This window comes from Megalops cyprinoides, chromosome 10 (genome assembly GCF_013368585.1).
Source record: "Megalops cyprinoides isolate fMegCyp1 chromosome 10, fMegCyp1.pri, whole genome shotgun sequence".
NCBI classification, from domain to species: Eukaryota; Metazoa; Chordata; class Actinopteri; order Elopiformes; family Megalopidae; genus Megalops; species Megalops cyprinoides.
The window spans coordinates 9,102,844-9,121,577 of NC_050592.1; the positions used below are offsets into that span (position 1 = coordinate 9,102,844).

The window sequence follows — 18,734 nt, forward strand, 5'->3', positions numbered from 1 at the left end:
GTAGAAGAGAGGGAGGGATAGAAATAATAATAATAATAATAATAAAAATAAAAATAAATAATTACTAATAATAAAAGATACAGTATCATGATACTGAACTTTTCTGTTTCACTTAAAACATCCTGTCATGTTCATTATAACAAAAATTTAATCTTATTACAGCGGAAAAAAATCTTGCTGAAAACATTGTTTCTAATGCCGTGGTCTCTTACCACGTAAAAGACCAAAATCATAATTATCAGCCACATTCATGAGTTACATGTGTGTAAAATTATTTTTATTTGGAGTGATCTTGTAGCGTGGGCATAAAATGGGGGTTTTCTCTCTGTCTCCCTCTCTCGCACACTGTCTGCTCCACAATGCAGTACAGCTGTTTCCCACCCCTTTCTTTCCTTCCCCCTCCTATTCTCCCCTCCCTCTCCCCCACTCTCTTTCTCTCTCCGGCTCAGGCGCACCACACAAGCATAATACACACATCGATACAAGAGCCATGAGATAACACAACAGAGTATTGCCTCACCTCTCTGAAAAAGGACCATTCTGCCGGTATTTTACCCCTATCTCTTTTTTTTCTCTCCCTCTCTCTCACACACTCTCCCCCTCCCTCTTTTTCTCTCTGTTCCTCTCTCTCTCCCCACCCTTCTCTCTCTCTCTCTCTCTCTCTCCTTCAATCTTGGTGACAAAAAACAATGAAAGAAATGGTAGTCTTATCTCCATATCTATCTGCTGCTGTCATCTCATTTGACTTGCATATACACTCAGTTACCTCTGTTTTTGCACACCTCAGTGTCCTTCTCCCCATCCCTGTAGTGAATTATATATTTATGTGTGCTGATTCTATATGTGTTCCGCTTGCCAAATGATGCAGACAGAAAGGGGGGAGAGGGAGGGAGTCAATCATCTTTCCTTGAGTTCACACACACACTGAGATGGAGAGAGAGGGACAGATGGAGAGGAAAAAGAGAGCGAGGGGGGGCAGATGGGGAGAGGTAAAAAGAGAGGGGGATGTTTTGAGTCATGTTAAGCAGAGGTGAAGGCGAGATGCACAAATTAGTATTCAAGAAGAGAAGGAGGAGGGGTGAAGGGGGGGAGGGGTGGGGTGGGATGGGAAGAAGATGAGGGAGTGGGAAAATTTAGATGGGGACAGAAGGGGTAGGATTGATACTGTACACACACAATACATGGCTGCATATCAATATGTTTTATATTCTTCACAGTCCTGGGTACTCAGTATCTACCTATATGTAGAAGTGTGTGTGTGTGTGTGTCTGTGTTTATATATGGTGCACAGCATACATTGGACTGTGCAACACATTCTCGCCCGTGAGAAAGGGGGTAAATGCAGCTGTTACACATTGACTGCCTGGTCCGGGCACTGCAGCACAATAACACTAACACTGCTAAAGAGGGAGAATGCAACACCTCTAACTGCTCTCACACCCTGCAAGTGCCTCCATCGCAAAAATCAATCTGACATGCTTCTCTGTTCCTTCACATTCTTAGTGGGGGGCGGTGGGTGGGGGGGGGGGGGGGGGGGGTGCAGTCTGTTCCAAGAGAGAGCCCTTCACCCTGGGCTTTCAGATTGCACATGGCCCCGGTCTGAATCCAGACCTATTCCATCTCTTAAATCTCTCTAATTGGTCAGTGTTGCAGTAGTGCATAGCCCCTGGTCTGAGTCTACACAGTGAAGGGAATGCATTTAAACCGTCAGGGTATCAGGTTAAAAAGTACAAAGCAAAGCAAAGAAAAAAAAAATTGTGATCTGGACTAGACTGGTGGCTGCAGCAAGGTCAGGGACAGCCCTTGTCTCTATAAATCAAATAGGGCCCAAGGAAAGAGCTTTTTGGGAAATTGGCATCTCCATTTCTTCACTGCACAGGCTGAAGGGCCAAAAAATGATGTGGCCAAAATAAGGGACACTTTTAATAAAACACAAGCAAATCTACTTGGAGAAAGGGAGGAAGTGAGATCTGAGTCTGCCTTGTGCTTTGGCTGTGTGCGCTGGTAATAACACTAACCTGTATCAGTTTCTTTCCCTCGTTAATTATTTTTCTCTAATCTCATCAGTCGTATGATTCATCCTCTATCTCATCTTTAGCACTTATTTTGCAGGTTTACCATCTGTATTACTCGTTAATGTTTAATGCACCACTAGACTACTGTACTCTAAGAATACTCTACTCCTTCCATACCAAGCTACAATACTACCACAGATCTACCCACACCCTTGATCAACTGACTGAGTAAACAGATGCCTAACAGCATCTATTAACCCTTTTTATCCTGGACACACAAAACCCTGCCAGTCCCACAGGAGTGTTGCCCTAGGGGACAGGAGCTGCTGTGAAGCCCTGATGTAGCTCCTCCTCTCCAAGGCCTCTATTCCCATGGAAAGAGGAAAGGGGCTGGTGAAAAACTGGACGGGAAGGTGCACTGTTTTATTACGGAAAGGGAGGCTCTTCGTGTTTCAGATGTTCTGTGTGTTCTGCCTCTGGTAGATTACCCTTGCATATATTGCATGTTGCGCCGCACTGCAGACATGGGCATTCCTGTTGTGGAAATGAATCTTGCATTGAACATGAAAAAGAGGGGGGGGGGGGGGTGAGTGGGTGGGGAAGGCTGACAGGACATGCACACTCTGACTCAGCCTGGACAGGGGTTGTGAGAGTGAGAGACGGGTGCAAGATGGAGGGCCGACAAGGCAGCTATGTACACACGTTGACTAGACGGGCCACTACAGTATATTTCCACTCACGCCGAGACCGAGAGAGGGGTAAAAGCTGTATGAGCCAGGAGATCTCAGGTCTCTTCAATAATTCACAGCCTCTCTCCTTTATTCCCTCTCTCCTGCCCACATTCCCTCTCTCCCTCTCCTCGTCTCGCCATTCATATCGCTTCATCTTCATACTTTCCCTGCATCTGTCTCCCCTCTTTCGACCATCAGTCTTTCAATCTGTCCAGTTCCCTGCATGTCTGTGTCTGTCTTTTCCACCTCAGCATCTATATCAGTGTCTATATGTTTACCCCGAGCATCTCTTTCGCTGTCTACCTGTGTGTATCCCCATTTGTCAGTTTAGCAATTTCCCCTTGGGCAGTAAGGCGTGATACCCAGACGAGCATTATACACTGACATCTACTGGACAATTAATATATAACAACATAGGTCGAGAGTACAGTGTCATGTTTGAAGTTCTCATGCTGTGCAAAAGTCTGCACAGATTCACTGCCACTTCATATCATCCAGATGGCTCATCACATTCATTGTACCCACATTTGCCAGGCAATCCACATGCCATTTACTGATCTTTGACTCTTTGCTGAATTTTGTACACCACGATACAATGATTGACAACATGATTCTGTATCTTCTGTAATTCATTGATTTACTGCAGTTTATGTTTTATGCGTATATACAGTACCTGATGTGCGTGTGTGTGCATACGTGCACATACACTGTTGGCACACGTGCATCCACAGTAAGTCAGAAACCATATGTCTGTAGCCTAGTCCATGAATCAGACTGGATACAATGCAAAAATCAGGATATTAACTTTGCTGCAAGTTATGAGCAAATAATGACTCACACACCATGGGGAGAGAGGGAGAGGGATTGTTCATACCCGGCTTGGCAGCATTCCAGGTCTTTTGGCTCAGACTCCATAGTGGCTGTTGCTGTCCAGACCCCTCCCTCCTCCTACATGCTTGCCGCTGACCCCTCCCTCCCCCTCCAGGCTGGTTCTAAGCTCCCTGTATCAGCTTCATTGGACTGGGAGAGACCTTTACCTTTAGGTTTTAGACTGGGTCATAACTGAGGACACCTCAAACACTGCCCCCACACTGGCCCTGTTGCTGAGACATTCCTTTCTCTGGTTCAGGAGGTGACGTATACCACTGCTCAGTTGATCACAATCCAAAGGTTTGAAACAGTCACATAAATCCTGTAGCCGACAACAGGGAAGGATTACTAACCTTTTACCAATGACTTCACGTGGTGATGCAACTGCTACATTATGTAGACATTACACGTAAAAATCTACCAAAATGGCATTTTAAAAACGTGTCCAATACAATTTTGCTGCACAGTGCTGATGCACAGGAGTGTGTGGCTTTGCTCAGACAAAGGACCTGCTGGGACTCAGACTCTGAGATCAATGTGTTTCCGAATTAGCAGATGCGCAGGATGGGTGGGATGACCTCCTCTCACTGTGACCTATTGAGTTTCATATCCTCATCGGTGAAACGGACGAAAAGCACTAAACCTATACCGCCGAGAACCATCAGGACCCACAAATAACTGCTGTATTGGATGGGCTGGGAGGAACACACAGACGAAATGACACCGCATCATGTGAATGTATTTTGATACGTGCATTTGTGGAACAAAGGACAGTAGAAATCCATATTTTAATTTTCATGAGTATCTCATGAATCCACTTTAAAATGTTTAATAAAGGTACTTCTTAAAATGTATCCTTGATTACAGAACTGGAAACAATATTTAAGAAGTGAATCAGGTGATTGAAAAAGATTAAGATAAAGATCTGAGGTAATTATCCCTGTGGAAATCCCAACAGCACAAAAAAACCTTACTTTGTACATGAATGGGTCACAATACGTAGGTGTATGGGGAAAAAACACACTCATACACGTAGATCTCTGAGATGATTGTAGTTTTTAAACACTGTGTAAGGTCTGCTCTCTTCTTTTCAACCTCACGACCATTTTTGTGTCTGTATCTAATCAACCCCCTACCTCCATTATCTCTCCTTCCCTCCCTCTCCTGCTCTCTCTCTCTCTGACCTTACAAGGAAAAGCAGACGGAGAGTTGATGTCATAGAATGAAGAATGTTGCAAGAATTCAGCGAGCGGGAGAGAGAGAGAGAGAGAGAGAGAGAGAGAGAGAGAGAGAGAGAGAGAGAGAGAGTTATCGAGAGAGGGGGAGAGAGACAGAGAGAAATGTGAAGGGGAAATACAGCCTTTTGGCATATGAAACGCTGCACCTAGGGAGAGTGAGAGAGAGAGAGAGAGATGTTTACACAGTAATATACATGTCTCCAGCAAAAGTCAAACGAGAGAGGACTTGTTTGGAAGGATTGTGTCATTCCTTTCAGAGGGAGAGACGGGGAGGGGGAGGGTCCAACAGCTGTGGAGGAACTGAGAGAGGGAGAGGAAAAAGTTAACACCATATATACACACACAGAGAGTGGAGTACATTAGCTAGCTCCAACTGACAGAAACAGCGAAAAAAGGAGGGAGAGAGAGGGGAGGGTCAGAGCTCTTTTCCTACCCTTTATTTACAACAGAAGAAAAAGAACAGGTAAGAAAGACACAACGTTATAATAGATAGCATGGTGTTAGTGATGGTAGGTAGCAGTTCTGGTAGGAACAGTTATTTCACTTGTTGGGAGTTTTTTCTTTCTCTTTTTTTGGTATGAGAAAAATATATGCAGACTTATCTTTATCGTTAGAATTGGAGGTAATGTAAGCATCACGTTAATATATTTAATAACAGTTTTGAGTGTTTATGTTGTACTGCTTCGAAAGCGGAAAACAAGTTGTATTCAATCATATGCTGTCATGTAAAGAACTTAGCATTTAGAATTTAGCAAACACTACTATTATGCATTGCTTAGATTAAATGTATCATCGTAAAAGGTTCCTCTTTCCACTGAACTCCTCTGTAACACCAGCAGTACGGTGGAACACGTTTACAGCCTGATAGACAGGCGCTGACCGGATGGGGCAGGCCTTAGGTAGGAGCGGCGCTGGGGACAGACGCGGAAATTCAGAAGGTTGGTCAGGAAGTCGTTTGCTTGAACGGTAAAAAAAAAAAAAAAAAAAAAAAAAAAGTTTGACTAGCGTTGTCATTTCAAAGCAAAGGGAGTAGACACCGTTAGATTGAGAAAATAGGCAGCAAGTTACCTACACCTAACGGCCATAAAGAGGGGGAGGGAGGCACGGAGGAAGTCACATACATTCAGGAAATATTTCACGTGGAATTTTTGGTAGGTAACGTTAGGTGGCTAGCAGGCTAGGTAGTAATTGATTTGCCATTAATAATAGCTAGCTGGCTAGCAGCTTCGTGCAATTGTTATTTATTTACTAGATCGGTAGCTTAGCAAAATGTTGTCATGATGTCTACTATATGTACTTCTTTACATGTGATACATATGAACGCAGGTGCCTGCTAGCGAGCTAGTTACAGTTGCTGCTAGTTGCAGCAGTATTAGCCAGCTAGTCAACCTTACATTAGAATTGTGTCGTAACATCACACATTGTCGACAGACAGACAGCTCATAATAGTCCCTGTTTTTTCGAGAATATGCAAGATAACTAATGTAGAGTGGCAGATCGTTGTTGTCAATCGATGGCCAGTTTCGCTAGCCAACTAGCTAGCAAATAATTCATTTTACATTCTGAATGCCGACAGTAACGAGACTAATATTACCACAAACTAAATGTGCAAACGGAAAAGCATTTGCTGCATAACTGGCCGCCTGGCTACATTTCAAATAGACTGGCTGGCCAACTGTTAGATCATTTGGATCGCATCTGTGGTTGTTCTATCACGTTATTTTTGGGCTCTGCGTACCGCTTATTATTCACGTTATTTCTGCTGTTTCTATGGCTAGCCGTTAAATCCATGAATTTAAATGTCTGTAGTTTCAAGGCATGTAACCTTCAAAGTGTTTTCACTTCAGAAATGAGAAAGAACGTTTGGTTCCTCATTCATAAATTATGCCTAGGCATGACTTCCCCCTGGGGGGATTTGGGTTTGGGTGGAGTCATGGTGGACAGGACTGAGGTTCAGTTTCCTGTTGGTGTGGGGGATCCAACAAAGAGTTTGGGGAAAACAAATGTTTAGGATATTTATGGTTGTTGTTGTCAGTTGTGGATTTAGACTGAAATAATAACGGCCTTAATTATAACCCCAATGATTGTGGCCTAGTTCAGATAAAAGGGTTTTGAGTGTGTTGAAAAATTGGCAATGGGTCATGGCTTCAGTTTCCAGGACTGCAGATAACAAACATTATATTGTTGCTGTCTGCATCTCTCAGATCAGTCCTTTTTCCTTTGTAATATAAATTTTATTTATTTGTTAGTTGAATTTTTTTGCAGCGTTTTCTCTTTCACTGTTATATAGTATTTTTTTTATGTTGCCACCTTTTTTCTCTCTGTCCTCATTCCTTATGATTTTTAAACCCATTTGTGGTGTTCGGGCAAATGGGTGGAACTGCTTTCTCTATCATAAATGACCTCAAAACAGTACATTCTCAACAATTTTTAGTGTTTGATGTACCCTGGGAATCTCACTTCCCCAGGAGGGTGTGTGTTGTACACATGCATTATTCTATTGCCTTAGGGTATCTCTAAACATAGGAATTTAAAGAACAGAAGCAGGAACAATTGATATACACTTGTCACTCTGTGTTGCCTATGTGTTGCCTAATCTTCAGATGAGTTCCCTAAGGCACTTTGTCTAAATAAAAGCATGACAGTGCCATATTGCCATGTTTAAAGATGTCATTCCCAAAAATAGGAAATTGATTTTCTTTTTAAAGATCAAGGATTTTCTCTCCAGTAATGGGCCTCCGACGGTCGGAAGGGGTTATCAATATTGCTTAACTCAGAGCGCATTTCACCATAGAAGTTTATAGACCTCCTTCATTTGACACATTCTGTTCGGAAAGCCTTTTCTGTAACAGAATAATCAGTGTTGCTGCAAAGCCTTGCTTTGTTTTACACTGATCAATGGCATCCTGCAAAATGCAGGTAATGCAGGTTATTCAGAAATATTAATAGAACACAGAGCCCTCTCCACTCACTTGAATCGGCAGTGCTCTAGAGACCCACTGCAGCAAATTTGTAATTATTTTTAGACAACTATCAAGCATAATGACAAACAACAGCATGAGCCAGACCGGTGGATCTCCGGTGATTTTAAATCACCTGGCCTATATTTCTATGTATGTAGCATACTTAATGGGCTGATGCATTGGAAAGCACAAAACTGTTTTGTCCTTCAGGAGGAATTTGTGTATAAACTCAAGGGGTTCATCAGTCGGTACTGTTTAATTGAGTAATATTTCACACCCTCTTTGCGGTATTAGTACAGAAGATAGCTGAAAAGCAGAAGAGGTGTGTGAAAGCAAGGTTGAAGTGTTCATTTTCCAGTGAGCCTCTTGGAATACTATTTTGGCTATGGCCGTGACATTTGGCAGAAAAGCCCACGTCTGTTTTAGATTAAGGGAAGAGTCAGTGGATTCTTCATGTCCTTTGACATTCTGTATCATTTATCCTTCCATTTCTTTGTTTTCTTGGAGTAGCTAGCTCCATTTTGAAATTTGTGTATGGTTAACCAACAATGGACTGTGCATAGACTTTGATATTCTAAATGTAAATGATGTGACATTATTATTGCATGAAAAGTAGTCTACACTTACATACATATACCCACACATCTGTGTGTATATATAAATGGTATGTATGTAAGTATGTATATACATAAACATACGGTACACACAGTATGAAATTCATGCCCCTATAAAGTATATAAAATGGCATGTTTTGGGCCATTTCTTCTGCTAACATATTTGACATTTTACTTCAATTTTAGTAGCATTGTAGAGAGTGAATTTATATTGACAGAATTACATTTTACTCTAGAAGTAAGTTACTGGTTTAGAAAAAGAATTAAAAGAAAAATATGTCCGACAACCAGCAAAGCTGGTGGTGAGAGCTGACAATCAGCATGGTCAGAGAGAACATGTACAAATTTACAGAATATACAATCAACACAGTATGAACAGCAGGAAACGACCTGTCAGTTCACTGAAGCAGACTATTAAAAATTATAGCCTACATCTTTTTTATTCTAACAAATTGTTTACTTTTATATTTGGAATCTGGTCAGGTAAATCTATAGGAAATCTTATATACAAGATGAAGACAAAAAAAGTTGGAACTTCATGACTTTCATGTGGACCCTGTTCATAAGCCTGCAGTGTGGGATCATCTCATTGACTGGTTGAAGACGTGGTTTGGAAATGGTGGTTGGGGTAGTTTCACTTCAGGTTTATAACTTGTAATCATACACCTATCTGCTTTTGTAGCTGAGGTGGTAGTGGCAGTTTCAACTTTTTACCTCCGCTGAACCATAGATGGAATAGTTTTGTAATCTAACAAGAACTCACTCTGACTGTTTTTTCATTCCTAAAAAGGCTGTACTATGTGCGCAGATAGCAAATGTGTCTCAAAAGAAATGTGTACAGATGAGAATATTGAGAATTTTTTGTCAGTATGGGGACATTTTTGATCTTGTAACTCATGCGTCCTTTGGACCCATACCAAATGATGACTTTAAAAAGTGTTTTAAATAGTCTTAATGTTCTCTCCACTCTCCTTGCTTAGGTATCTCTGAACTTCATTGCATCAGTATTCACAAAAGTGCATTTTTCTGAGTCTGTAGTACTCTTTTGTTTTGAAATCCTGGTGATATTGTCTGTTTATTATTTGTCCACGCCTTAAGTACAAGGAAGATTAACAAGGGGGTGAGTCAATAAAATAAAAAAATATACATGAAAAATAATGAATGAAAGAATTCAGTTGTGATTCAAAGTAAATGGTAAATCATAATTCATTGGTAGGTGCACACTGGGAGAATGTCTGGCTATGAGCATCTCCTTTGTCATTACCGTCTCCTTCCTCATTACCTCACCACACACATACACTTTCAGGCACTGTTTATAATACATTCATTTTTTGTCCTTGCACAACTTCAATTAATTGTGGCCCTTTGTATTTCCGTACATGGTAGGAATTTGGGGGAATGCCTAGATTTGTTTACAATCAGTTAGTCACTGATTAGTCAGTTTGTCAGTCACTTCCTGTTGCCCTGTCACCACAATGCACTTATGTGTGTGTTCAGGTGTTACCTTCACAAGTAGACTTCACATTGTCCACTGGAAAATAACATAATGTTTGTATGAAGTAAAATTATACAGTTTTACTGGTTGATACAGCCTAAATTTTTTTGACAACAGTAGTGCATGGTAAGAAACAAGATTTGAGTTAAAATAAAAAAAAATATGAAAAAGCAATATTAATCTTCAATATAGCTGTAATTAGGCTGAACAAGCTATGACAGACCAAGCAAAAAAGTACTACTACTTGACACAGTCAACCTGACACAGTCTGTTCAGGTAATTGGTAAGCAGTCATGTCTAAACCGGCAGGCCTTCAGCCATGGTCAGGTGTGCATTATGTAAGTAGAAATACTTGTTTTGAAGGCATGTGAGCTGTGGTGTAGGTGGATTTGGTGTAGTGGAAGCAAGGAATGCCTTTAGATCTGATACTGTTGATTTACCCTTTCCTTGTCCTCTCCCTTGCAGAAAATAAGAAATGGCTGACTCCAGCAGCAGCAAACCATTTGTAGTGACGTCCTCCCTCTCCCTCAAAGTTACCGCCCCTTCCTTTTATAACCAACCAAAAAAGTTTGCTTCTGTGGCTCCGCCCCGCCCTAAAAGCCAGACCGGCCCGTCAGCAACGAGCGCATCACCTGCCAGCACAGCTGTCATTGGTCGAGTTGGAGAGCTGCCCCCACCTCCTCCGGCCCTCTGTGAAGGTAGAAAGCTGTCTTTTATGCTATTTTAGACTGTTTGCAGTCAAATATAGTGATAATTTTTAAAAATCAGCCTAGTGCTCTGTGCTGACAATGATGAGGAGCTGTTGTCTTATTACCTGTATTAGTGGGCGTTGGCAGCTTCAGTGACCATCCAGAGTACAGTGCAGTGCCCCAAATGCACAAAGCAAGCGTTGGGGAATGCGTGTCATTATGATGGTTTTGACATTGGCTCCTCCCACCTTTTTTCTTAGATTTCCCACCCCCTCCTCCCCCTTTGGATGATGCTGAGCTACCAGCCCCACCCCCAGAATGCCAGACCACACCCCCTGCCTCCGAGGCCCCCCTGCCTGCTTTCCCTGCTCCTCCCCCTCCACCCGAGGAGGATTTGCCCCTCCCATCTCCACCTGAGGAGGAAGCCCCCCTGCCTGGTTCCCCTCCGACCCCTCCTCCCCCTCCACCACCCCCTCTCCCTGCTGCATCCAGTAACGGCAATAACTCACAGGTAAGTTGGGACTTCCAGCATGTTTTTACTCTTACAGGTGTGTATGTGCCAGCTGCTGGTTTGTTGCTTTCCTATCTTCTGTGGCACTACCAGGCCAGTGATTCTGAATTTGTACTTTGTAGCATATACCCACAGGTGTGCTAAAAGCACACCCTGGAGAGACACTCAAAAGCTATGCTTAGAGGCAGGCTGTAAATGTGTGAATTCAAAGTCATGTTAAGGCTTCAGCCTTTTAAAGCCATGGCCTATCTGCAGTTACCAAAGAAATTCGATTTCCTTATCTCTTCACGCAGAGCTCTGTACAAAGCAAGTCACTGAGTGACACAAACACTCTAAAGTCATGCGTCACTGGGGTTACAGGGAACGGTTGGAGGCAGGGGGGAAAAAAAACATGTACCTTGCCAGCCCTGTCACAGACAGAGATCATACCAAATGAATTTGTAGTGGAACAGCCCCTTACTCCTGTGCCTCTGAGGGAATATGTTACTTGTTAAGAATTATATTTTTTCTCCTGCCTTTTTCTCCCCCCTGTGGCTTTCTGTAAACAACATTGTCTCACTCTTCATGATTGTGTGTCCCCCCTCAGAGGTTCCTGGAGAAACAGACCAGCTTCGACAGACAGCTGGATTCCCTGACTGACATGCTGTCTGAGATGGAGACCAGAGGACCCTTTAATCCCAAGGTAGACAGTGAGTAAGAAAGCAGTCAGAGCATAGGAGAGAGAGAGTAAAGGAGATTGGTTATCATTTCTATTTTGAAAGACAAGAAAAGACAAGGCAAGGCAAGAAATGATTTTGTGTAAATTAGAGGTGGTGGTGAGCATGGGTTTTTTATAGGTTTTGGTAGGATTAGATTTTTTCCCTGTTTCATTGAACTTGACAGCATTTCACACCTGAATTAAACTTTCATCAGGAAAGCCAACTGAAATGTTGGCATTTTGTTCACAATGAAATTATACTTTTTGAAATAAAAAAGTGTAGCAGTATATGTTTTTTTTCTTTTGTTAGGGTGAGCTGTTTCTTTAACACACCTAGAAATGCATCCCTTTTGAAGTAACTATATATCCCCATATATTAATTACGTGATATATTTCATTTCCCTTCTGTATTTTTTGGTCTTCAGAGTGTTCTGTTCTGCTTTGCTTAAAATAACTTTCCTGTTGGTACGGGATGCCTCATATCTCTTTGGGTTGCCCTGGTAATAAGCCTACAGGGAATTCTCAACCTGTTGCTTTACCACATCTCAAAACAAGCACTAATGGAACATCAACAGGTTGTGTGCATAATTTCACGATCAGTCCAGCTGTATTTCATTTTCCATCATGGAAATATTTATTCAGCAGTCTGTTGGAGCTTTGTGAAATATCTATTTATTGAGAAAAATCTAATTCTGGCAAGCCTGTGTAAAGATAATAATAATAATCGTAATAACTCATTTTATTTGTGTAGTGCCACTCTAGAATCCAAGGAAACAGTCAATGAATGAAAGAAATCAATGTAATATTTTTGAGTAACACAAGAACACAAGAACATAATATTACATTGATGGGAACTGGACATTCAGACCATGTACTCTCTTAATTTGCCTAATAGTTGCCTATATATACAGTGTCTAATAAAAAGTGAGTTGTAATCATTTTTGTGCCTTTTTCCTTTTGTGTTTTCCCAGTTGCCTAGTCAAGTCCCACTGGTGCCTGCACCCAAGCCATCTGGTCCACCGCCCACCGCCCCAAAACCACCTCTCTCATTCCTGCCTCCCCCCGAGCTGCAGGATCGCCCACCTCCGGCCCCATGGGCAGAGGAGCTCAAACTCAGGCAGACGAACAGACAGGCCAATCAAACTCCAGCATCTGCCCCCAGTCAACCACAACCGGCTGCAAAGGGTCCGACCGCCGGATCTAAGCCGACTTTCCCTGTCAGTCAGAGCACACCGAGCAACGCAAGCCCCGGTTTTGGCCAGAAAGCTGGGGTTCTGGCTCCCTCTGTTAACCAGAAGGGCACGAACAATAACCCCACTCCGTTCGCTGCTAAACCCACCCCATCCAGCTCTTTCCCCCCACCACCCCCTCCTGTCAATCACGCCCCTTCCAGCAACCGCTCTGTTTCTCCAGCCTTCAATCACTCAAAAGCCACTCCACCCAGCAGCCAGGGACATGTGAGCAACCCCCCCTCTGCTCCGCAACCCAAGCCCATGACTGCACCCCCTCCTCCGCAAGGACAGCCAAAGGGACCTCCCGCCCCCAAGGTGGGTGTGTCTGAACACAAGGTTCACAAATTGAGAACATACTATGTATACCAATGCCTGAGAGAGACATTACATTGCATTATTATCATTTAGCAGACACTCATCCAGAGTGACTTACATATGTTACAATTTTTACTTGTTATAGATTTATACAGCTGGATATTTACTAAGTACCTTGCCCGAGGGTACAGCAGCAGTGCCCCGGGGGGAATCGAACCCGCGACCTTTTGGTTACAAGCCCTGCTCCTTCCCACTCCCAGCTACACTCCAGCCCCTGCACTGCCAGCATACTGATGTCTTTCCACCCACTACAATGGCCCTTCTCTCTCTGTGCTTCCTCCGCAGGCCTCCTCAGCCACGGGGTCTGGAGCACCGCTTTCCATGAGGGAGGTGGAGGAGCTGGAGAGAATGACACAGGACTTCATCAAGGGCATGGACGCTCACGCCCCCGTCATCACGTCACCTCCCACAGGTGTGCTGAACACCCCTTTCCCCCACACTGCCGCGTTAATGTGTTACCACCTTGTGTGTGTGTATAACCTTAAGCCTTACTTCTCTTTATCAGCGTTGATGGTCTACAGTGCACATTCAGTATTTAACTCTCTCTCACATTGCTCTCTGAATGTACTGTAGTGTTCAATTCCACACATTAGTGTACAACATACAGTATCATATCAAATTGTGTTTATTGTATTATAGTTTATCTTGAAAATGTGTAGGCCTAAATGCTGCAAAAACACAATTTCACTCATTTTCAGTCTTAAAGCTTTCTGTATATTATAGAGCTGGTGGTTAATAAAAAAAGTTTTCCCTGTTAGCTGATTAATGAGTAAATTAATAAAATCTTTTTTCTTTACATTAATTACACTGGCATGTTATTAATTACACCAGCATACATTCCCAAAAGACGGTCCCCTTCATGTACATTGTTCGGCTGTGCAGTGTTTAGATGCGTAACTCTCTCCCTCCCTGCGTGTGTTAGAGGTGTGTGGGAAGTGTGGCGAGGCTCTGTCCCGGTCCCAGCCGGCGGTGCGAGCGATGGACAGACTCTTCCACTCAGAGTGCTTCAGCTGCATGTCCTGCCACCGTACGCTACAGGGCATGCAGTTCTACGACCGGGATGGGGAGCCACAGTGCGAGGACTGCTATGTCGTAAGTAACGCCCACACACGCACACCCTGTATCTCTACTTCTAACTGAGCTGTGGAGACATGATCCTGCAATGCCAAACTATAGTACACACCTTTGTTTTGGATTTTGTAATCTAGTAATTGCAGTGTATGGCAGTGTGTGTTCATGGCTTTTCTTAGTTTTTAGTCTGTTTAGTCAGGTTGATTCAATTCAATTCAATTTTATTTGTGTAACGCTTTTTACAAAGCAAGTGGTCACAAAGCAGCTTCACATTGTTCCCAGGCCTTAGCACAAGTTAACGTCTGGTAGGGTTTGAGTGGTGTTATGCTCACACACACTGGTCTGGGAGTGTTGTTGGACTTGTTTGACATTGTTGCTCATTCAGCTTGAATGGATACACTCCTGTTCTTTTGTGCTGGAAGTCGCTCTGGATAAGAGCATCTGCTAAATTAATGTAATGTAATATCAGGTGTTGGGAGATGATACCAAGTGGTTGGTGCACTGTTTCTTGATCGCCTAATTATTATTCATGTGGTGTATTAATGTTCTCAAAGGGCTGAAGTCTAAATTGGTATTTATTACAAGCTGAACTTGTGTTGCTGTGTGAACACGCTGGGCTCTGTTGTTGCAGCCACACTGAATTACCTTGTCACTGCTTAAGCCGCTCCCTAGAGGTGCAGCCTGGAACTGAGGTTCCCCTTGTCATTTCAGATAATGTAATTAAACAGCCTCGCTCGCTGTCCCCCGATCACTCAAAGTCCCCGATCGCTGTTTCTTTCCGGTGCGTGACAGAACTCGCTGGCAGTGTGTGCTCGCTGTGGGGAGCGGGTGACTGACCGGGTGCTGAAGGCCGTCGGCCAGAGCTTCCACGCCCACTGTTTCCGCTGCAGCACCTGCAGCTGCAGCCTGGAGGGGGCGCCCTTTATCACGGACGATAATAACAACCCTTACTGTGTCGCCGACTACCACCGGTGAGCCGGCCCGCTGTCAACCTCATGCTTGTCATCTACATTTTATCTCCTGGCGAAAGCAGCTCTGTCTTTGTCTCTGTCTGTTTTTGGCTTAGTTTAGGTTGCAGTTGTCTGTTACTGTTCACTAATTTTCAGTCACTGAGTGACCACATTGACTGTTTTTTAGAACTTGTTAAATTCTTTTCTCTTTCTCTGTCAACTGATTTTGGATGAATTCCCTCCTGCAGCCGCTTCTCTCCTGTGTGCGTGAGCTGTAAGGAGCCCATTGTGCCTGACCCAGGAAGCGAAGAGACCGTCAGGGTCGTGGCTCTCGACAAGAACTTTCACCTTAAGTGCTACCGATGTGAGGTAACAAACACTCGAGCCGTGTAGTCAATTTAGCAGATTTCATCAGGGACAAATTACTGCATACTAATGTTGTGTTAGCCTTCGTTTGAACAACAGCAAGCAGAACTCAAAGCGGCTGTGAAATCACACAGAGCCCTGTACCACGAGTAATAGAGCAAGATTCCAGGAACCCTAAACCATTAACCACTAACTAAACTGGTTAAACTTATCCCAGAGTTTTTCTTTTTTAACATTAATCTTCATCAGCAAAGTGCCTCAGTCTCATCAGTGTTAAATGATCAGCCACATTTGGCTTTATCACACCTAAATCTTTCTCATCTTAGAAAGGTCCCCTCTGTCCTTGAACACATAAAAAGATGAAAGTAATTATGCTATAAAAAATTTCCCTGCATGTCTGTTCAACTACATTGCTGCTGGCTTTGTAAAGTCCTGCTTATTTGCCTTGGGCCCCAATGTCACTGCTATTATTAACAGAAACTTGATAACTGTTTTTTTAACCCTCTGATTTAAAAAGTGCTGCCTTTATTCCTGTGAAAACCTGACCGTGACATGAATGATTAAAAAAATAATAGCCTGTTTTGAATGTGACAATTTTTGTTACGGTATAGTGTCCAAGCAAGTTAACCACTTTCTCATGGAGAATGGCTAACTTGCGCATTTCAGTAATGGCTGACTAAAACGAAACATGGCACTGAAACTATGTTGGTGACAGTAACCAGTGATCTGCACCTATCAACCCATGCTGGCTTTATTAGCAGGCTCTTGTAATCAGACCACAGTGCCACATTCAGCACTATTAATTGCTGTGTCTTATTCAGATATATTGTTTGAGGAGAATGTTTCATTTTTCCAAATGGTTCCCTTGCGGTGTAGGTCCTGTCTCAGGGACAGGTGGTGGTTTTTGTCCGCTGGAAGCAACAGATCTTATGTTACACAAGTTCAATGCCATGTACTGCAGGGTTCTGTTCTACATCCCCTACTTTTCTGAATTCCTATGCTCCCATTAGGGCAAATCCATGGTGACCAAAAGCTTGATTAATTGTGACCTTTTAAAATCAGTAAATACCCAAGTGTCCCTGATTGTCAAGCTTTATGCCTCACCTGCCACTCTACTAGACTGTTTCAACGACGTGACTTCTGGATGAAAATTTTTCTTTCACTTAACTGTGATAAAACAGAAGCTGTTTTTATTTAGATACAAAAGTAAGGCTACTGATTTTGACAACAATACAGTTTGCCTTGTGTGAATAAAATTCAGAAGGTTCCTATTAGCATGGTTCCTCCATGTATTTGTCAGCTCTTCCCCCCCTGCATGCTTCCCCCCGTGCTCTCTCAGACTGATGGACGTGGAAGCTGTTTAAACCTACAGTACCAGTCAAAAGTTTGGACACACCTACTCCTAAAAGGGTTTTTCTTTATTTTTGCTGTTTTCCACATTTTTGAATAATAGTAAAGACATAAAAACTACGAAATAGCAAAAAAGTGTTAAATCAAAATCTTACATTTTAGATAATTCAAAGTAGCCAAAAGATATTCATACATAGGCATCAACTTTACTATTTATATTAGTCAAAGAAACAATTTTTTCAAGCATTTATTCATATGTCTTTAGATCAGAATGTTTTTGAATGCATGTTTCCCATTACCTTAATCAGGTGTGTCCAAGCCTCTGACTGGTATTATATAGACACTTCACCTTTGGGTATTTACAGCTGAAGCGTCAGGTCTATGGAGCTCTGTCTCTATTGTAATGAAAGGCTACATGCTGACTAGTCATTGCATTATGTCACTTTTTGGCATGTAACAGATGCTGTTATCTGGAACAACTTAAGGAAGGGGAACAAAGGGCATTTAATAAATCTGTACCAGAGGCTGTACATTCAGGACAGAACTGATCATGTCCAAACATGCGTCAGGAATGTTTAGTTCCCTTTAAAAACACTCAGTTAAATATTTTTATCAGTGATATTTTTCTTCCTGCTTTTGAAATTCTCTAGATAAACTTTGAACCTTCCCTCTGCAATCTTCTGTTTTTTTTTTTTTTACTTAATGTCCATTGTTTTTGACATCCACTGTCCACTGTTATTGGTCATTGGTCAACTGTGATTTGAGTGTTGCGGTCTTTTAATATCTTTTAACATCCTTTTTACTACATTGTTAGCTAAGCGCATTACTTTACTTTATTAGAAAAGCTTATAAATTTGTGCATTTGGTTTCTCAAGAATGAACTACAAATGTGTTATTTTCTTAAATGTTGTCAGGATGAGCATTTGTTAGGTCAATCTGCAGGAAACCATAGTTGTCTGCGGGGCCCATAGTGTTTAATATAAGTGTTATTGAAATGTGTATTCACTTGGTTTAATTTTTTCCTCCAACGCCAGGATTGTGCACGGCCTCTTTCCATAGAGGCAGACACCGATGGTTGCTACCCGTTGGATGGTAGGATTCTCTGCATGAAGTGCCACACCCACCGTGCCAAACAGGCTGCGCAGTGATTGGTGAAGACCCCTGCCAGTAAAACCCAAACCAAATCAAAAGGCAAAGAATTTGTTGAAATTTGATATTGTGTTTGTGTTGGCATTTGTGTGTCGATGGTTCCTTGCTTTTTTTTTCCCCCTCCTCCTCTCTTGCGGCCACTTTCTCTGTGCATCTCTGTCAGTACAGAGGTAATGTACTGTACTGTATGAATTCCCTTGTCCTCTATGTCCCCCTCTGTATGTCTGTGCTTATGATTTCTATTGTGCATAAAAGCCTCCAGCATGACTTATTGCAAGTTTATCTTTGGCATGAAGTGACCTCTAACGCATCAGTGAACCTTGGGATTCAGGTCATCCTTTTGATCCCAAAAAAAAACTTAACATGAACAAAATTATGGTGCAGTGCGTAGTAGAACCATATTTCCTTGTTCTCTGCA

The 18,734-nt window shown here is 42.5% G+C and overlaps 1 protein-coding gene across 2 annotated transcripts; it reads left to right on the plus strand.

The window, feature by feature from the left end:
- Positions 1 to 4,918: 4,918 nt before the first annotated feature.
- zyx (zyxin) lies at positions 4,919 to 18,445 on the plus strand. Of its 2 annotated transcripts, none has more exons than XM_036538169.1 (10): positions 4,919 to 5,317; positions 10,392 to 10,624; positions 10,876 to 11,126; positions 11,713 to 11,808; positions 12,795 to 13,370; positions 13,716 to 13,842; positions 14,353 to 14,522; positions 15,294 to 15,472; positions 15,700 to 15,820; positions 18,202 to 18,445. In XM_036538169.1, exons 2-10 carry the CDS (start codon positions 10,402 to 10,404, stop codon positions 18,313 to 18,315), a joined length of 1,857 nt encoding a protein of 618 aa, XP_036394062.1. In that variant the 5' UTR covers positions 4,919 to 5,317; positions 10,392 to 10,401; the 3' UTR covers positions 18,316 to 18,445. The 2 variants fall into 2 exon arrangements, with proteins under 2 accessions (XP_036394062.1, XP_036394063.1); XM_036538170.1 differs by lacking the exon at positions 4,919 to 5,317 and adding an exon at positions 5,561 to 6,005.
- Positions 18,446 to 18,734: the final 289 nt, after the last annotated feature.

Bases quoted from the DNA above. Each gene is read 5' to 3' on its own strand.
- zyx (XM_036538169.1), top strand. From the start codon at position 10,402: ATGGCTGACTCCAGCAGCAGCAAACCATTTGTAGTGACGTCCTCCCTC. The intron at 11,127-11,712 runs GTAAGTTGGGAC...GTCCCCCCTCAG, and splicing joins GTAACGGCAATAACTCACAG to AGGTTCCTGGAGAAACAGAC. The intron at 13,371-13,715 runs GTGGGTGTGTCT...CTTCCTCCGCAG, and splicing joins AGGGACCTCCCGCCCCCAAG to GCCTCCTCAGCCACGGGGTC.